General features: G+C 65.9%; 1 protein-coding gene across 2 annotated transcripts in view; it reads left to right on the top strand.

The window, feature by feature from the left end:
• Positions 1-465: 465 nt before the first annotated feature.
• LOC109292524 overlaps positions 466-4510 on the top strand; it is a 13689-nt gene continuing 9644 nt past the window's right edge. Inside the window, exons 1-4 of one of the 2 annotated variants that reach the window (XM_019509997.1) lie at positions 466-592; positions 1306-1467; positions 2014-2145; positions 2822-3252. In XM_019509997.1, the coding sequence (XP_019365542.1) occupies positions 481-592; positions 1306-1467; positions 2014-2145; positions 2822-2958 (543 nt within the window). In that variant the 5' untranslated portion in view covers positions 466-480 and the 3' untranslated portion in view covers positions 2959-3252. Of the gene's footprint in view, positions 593-1305; positions 1468-2013; positions 2170-2821; positions 3253-4510 lie in introns of those variants that run through there. The other variant, XM_019509996.1, reaches the window with a different exon arrangement.

Here is a 4510-nt window from a genome sequence, read left to right as displayed (position 1 = left end):
GGCGAGGGGGGCGCAGGCTGGGCTTGGCCGGAGCCCCGCACGGGCAGGGGGGGCAGCCGGGCCTTTGGTCGCCCGCAGGAGGCACGGGCCTGCCAACGCCCCCGGGCAGCCCGGGGGAAACTGAGGCACGGAGAGGGGAGGTGCCCGAGGCCACGTAGGGAAACCAGTGGCGAAGCTGGGGATGGGACCGGGAGTCCCTGGGGAACATGCGGCTGGCCCCCTCCCAGCTCCCTGCCCCTCGCAGAACAGGCCTCGCCCTGGGCTCCAGCAGTCGGGGGGCTCGGGGCCTTTCTGCCCCAGGCTGGCCTTGCCGTGGGGCTGGGGGGTGCGGGGGAACGCAGTCCTACCCCCATCCCCATCCTGCACCGGGCCAGGCAGGGCTCGCTGGCACCGGCTGCGAGGAGGAGGAGGACGGCGACGCCATCTCCAGGCCTGTCTGGGGGAAGGGGCGCTCCCGGGGGGCTGTCACTGCAGCAGGGCATGTGCCTCCCACAGATGTTGTCACTCCCAGTCCTCCGCGCAGGCTTCCTGACCAGGAGAGGCGTCCTGGGCCTTGCCACCGTCCGAGCAGCGCACAGCCATGGCGGGCACGGTAAGAGGCACCTCCGCGGGCAGCTGGGGCCCTGGCTGCACCCGGAGCCTGCACGGGGCAGGTGGAGGCTGTGGCCATTGCTGCCCCCCACAGCTGCGGTGCTTCTCGGGGGCCGCGGAGAGGGCCATGGCCTCCACTCAGGCTGAGGCTGGGGGGACCCGTACCCTCCGTGCACCCCCTGCTGCGGGCTGCAGCCGCCAGCCTCCGCACAGGCCCCAGGGAGGCTGCTCTGCCCTGGAGGGGCAGGTGGATCCTGGCCCCAGCTCAGCCCAAGGGTGAGAGGCCCCGATCCTGCCCCCGAGCATGGAGCCCACAACTCCCCCCACTAAAGCTCAGCCTATCCCAGCTGCTGGCTCTGCCTCCCCCGGGTCCCTTGGCCGCGGCGCTGCAAAGCTGCTGCCAGGCAGGGAAGGGATCGTGTTCAGGGCCCAGAGCCTGGCTTGGAGAAGGGGCGTCCTGTCCCCTCCGAAGTCTGGAGGTCAAGGTCAGTGGCTTGCCCATGCAATCCCTAGTCTGTCCACGAGGTGGCACCAGTGCCCCATTAACCCCTTCCAGCCCCCTGCCTTAGCCCTGGTATTTCAGGGTGCTGGTGCCATGCCAGGCGCTGTACAAAGGCAGCAGTGCCCGGAGCGGGCTCCTGAGACGCAGGGTGGGGAGGGAGGGGGCAGGGCTGGGGGCAATTCCTGAGGGGGGGATCTGCCCTGTCTCCGCAGTTGCCATCCAAGACGACATGTCAGTGCCCCACTACCATGATAAGCGCAACTACCCGCTGCCTGACATCCCATACCGCAGGGACCTGGGTGCGGACGAGAAGGCGCTGATGGAGAAGCAGAAGGGCTCCTGGAAGGAGCTGAGCAATGAGGAGAAAGTGGCCCGTATGCAGGAGTCCCAGGGAGCGCGGTCAGGCTGTGGGGAGGCTGGGGAATTGCCCTCTGCCACTGGGAAGGGGCTTGGCATCTGCATGGCTCCCAGCACCCATCTCTTGAGCCCTGGGAGCCCTTCACTCCACGCCCGGGCCCATGCGCTGCACTGCGGTCACACCCGGCTGTGGAGGGTGCCCCACTCCTGGCAGACCCAAGCTCTCAGCTGTGCTGGGGAGAGGCCCCCAGTGCAGTGAGCCCAGCCAGGGTGCACGCTCCAATGCTGCGCATCCTGCTGCTGCAGGTGGAAAGCCCCAGAGATGCCTGAGCCAGGGGGTAGCTCCTATCCTTCCCCCGCCAATGGCCCTGCCACACAGAGCCCTTCACCCCAGTGGCGAGAGGTCAGGTGCCAGCAAGAATCCACACGAGTGGCTGAGACATGGGCCCTGATAGTCAGCCTGGAGCCCGGGAAGCAGTAGCTGCTCCCAGGGGCAGGGCACTTGCCCTGGGTCCCAGGCAGAAGGGCCTCTGGCGCGGCCTGACCCCCGCTGTTGTCCCCAGTCTATCGCATCAAGTTCTGCCAGACCTATGCTGAGATGAACCGCCCGTCCAACGAGTGGAAGACCGTCCTCGGATTCACCTTCATGTTCCTCGGCTTCACGGGGCTCATCGTGGCATGGCAACGGTACTATGGTATGGCCGCGGGCTGCTTTGGGAGTGCGGGAGCTGGGGATGAGGATAGCAGGGCCTTGCTGCGCCATGTCCCGGGTCCGGGCTCTGTGGCAGGCCTGGCCTGGGCAGGTGTAGGAGCTGCTTTTCTGGGGGTCAAGGAGCCAGGGAGGCAAGAGCAGGGTGCTGGGTGCATGAGGGGTCTGTAGGGCTGAGGAGCAATATCCCTGGCCGGACCCAGGCTGCACCGAGGATGCTCAGTGGCTCCCAGCCAGGCCTGAGCGGAGCCCCTGCTCCGTGTCCTGCTCTCCACCAGGCCCCCAGGGGTCTAAGCCCAGCCCAGGGCCAAGGTTAGACTGCACACCTCGTCTTGCCCAGTACCCCTGTGAAGCATCCTGCAGGCTCTGGGCCAGCAGCACAGCTGCGTGAGCAGACGTTCAGGGAGCAGAGAGCGAGGGAACCGATGCCCGGCCCCTGGCTCCTGGCTCCTGGCCAGGGCTGATGCTTCAGCACTGCCAGGGCATGGGCAGCCTGGCCTGCTGCCTGCGGGGCCTCGAGCAGGAGGCCGCATCCAGGCCTGATCCTGAGGCCTGTGGGACCAGTCTCTGGTGGCAGGCCGGGTGGAACCTAGGTCTCCGGGGGCTGGTCAGCATCACGGTTGTCTGCTCTCGCGAACTGCTGTGTCCTCGTCCCTCACCAGTGATGCCCGATAAGCCGCACACACTGTCAGACGAGTGGAAAGCCAAGCAGCTCCAGAGGATGCTGGACATGCACGTGAACCCCGTGGAGGGCCTCTCCTCCAAGTGGGACTACGACAAGAATGAGTGGAAAAAGTAGGGGGGCCCTTCTCTGCCATGCCAGCTGCCCCTGCAGGAAGTGCCCTGCTGCTGCCCTGCCTGAGAAGGATGTGCCCGCCAGAGGCCAGTGCCAGCCCCTGCCCTACTAAACCGTCTCTCTTGTGCCTTCATCCACGTGCCTTGTACTGCATGGGGTGGGAGCTGGCCCAGGTGCTGGCCTGCCCCACGGGGGCTGTCCTGGGCCCTTCCCTTCTCTGGTTCCTGATTAGCACCAGTTTCAAGCACACACCAGGCAGCTGGCACCCGATTGTGCAGAATAAATCACTACAGTTGATGCCAGGCTGCAGCAGCTGTCTTGTCCGAGGGGAGGGGAGACCCAAGACCCATAGCTTTCCAGTCATGGGGCAGGGTGGTGGGGGCAGTGACCGACCCCCTCAGACCTTACCAGGGAGCCGGGTGCTCTTGGTCACACACTGTGACCTCACCTGACCCTCCAGCTGCTGGCAGCTCAGCCCTTCCGTGCCCCTCAAAAGGCCTGGGCATGTAGTTCCGAACTCTGCTCTCCTCTCCAGCCTCTTGCCTGCTGCCAGGCTGCACGCCAGGAGGTGGCGACACTCGCGAGCCTCTGCCCGCATGCCCTGTGCTCAGGGACAGCCCAACCCTCCTGCCCTGCCCAGGCTGTGCACTTGGCACTCACCTGAGTAGTGTGGCTTGGGGTGGGAGCAGGGGAGTGTGTTGCATCCCTGCCTCAGTTTCCCCAGTGGCTGTGAAGAGGCACTGATGTGCGGGGTGGGGCTGGGGGCTGTTCGCTGCAAGAAGAACAGCAGGAGACATGGCTCCAACAACAGAGTTTATTAGTGGACTGCACCTCCACCTGCAGGTCACAGCACATCAGACGCTGCCATGTGCCGCAGGGGCTGCTTCTAGCCAACGGCCTGCACGGGGAGGGGCTGGGGTGGGGGGGCTGCGAGCTGATCGTGCAGGGGCACTGCTTAGTGTCTGCGGCACCCAGCCCTGATCCTGGGGGGGGGCTGGTGCCAGCCCGCTGCGCGCAGAGGGGTCACGAGGGAGCACGGCCAACACACATAAATACAGACACACCGTTAACAAAAATAGTCTCAGCATCTTCACACATGAATAAAACTACTCTGGGCTATGTACAGCGGCGCAGCGTGGCTGGGCATGGAGCCGGGTGCCCGCCAGCCGCGGGGCTGTGTCCTCAGACAGCTGCATGGGGAACTCATGCCCCCGGCCAGACTATCCCTTGCCCAAGGGGGATAACTGGTGCTGCATGCTTCTCACTCCCACACCTGCCCCAGGAGCTGCCAGAGCAGCTGACCCATGGGGGGAGCACAGTGGGCTGGGGGTGCTGGTGGAGGGCTGGGGAGAGAAGGGCAGGCCGGAGCTCTCCCAAAAGGTGCAGCCATGCTGAAAATGAGGCCGATGAGCGCCCCCAGCTCTGAAGCTGCAGCCTGCCCGAGAGATTCACCCTCCCCAGTCCGAGCCCTGCCCCAGGCGTGCATGCCCTGGGACCAAGTCTTGGAGCTCACCTGAGAAACCTCGAGCAATGTTTCCAGCAGCCCCCCAGCCCC

This window comes from Gavialis gangeticus, unplaced genomic scaffold (genome assembly GCF_001723915.1).
Source record: "Gavialis gangeticus isolate Ggan-Ray unplaced genomic scaffold, GavGan_comp1, whole genome shotgun sequence".
Classification (NCBI taxonomy): domain Eukaryota; kingdom Metazoa; phylum Chordata; order Crocodylia; family Gavialidae; genus Gavialis; species Gavialis gangeticus.
This window is presented reverse-complemented; position numbering and strand designations above follow the sequence as displayed.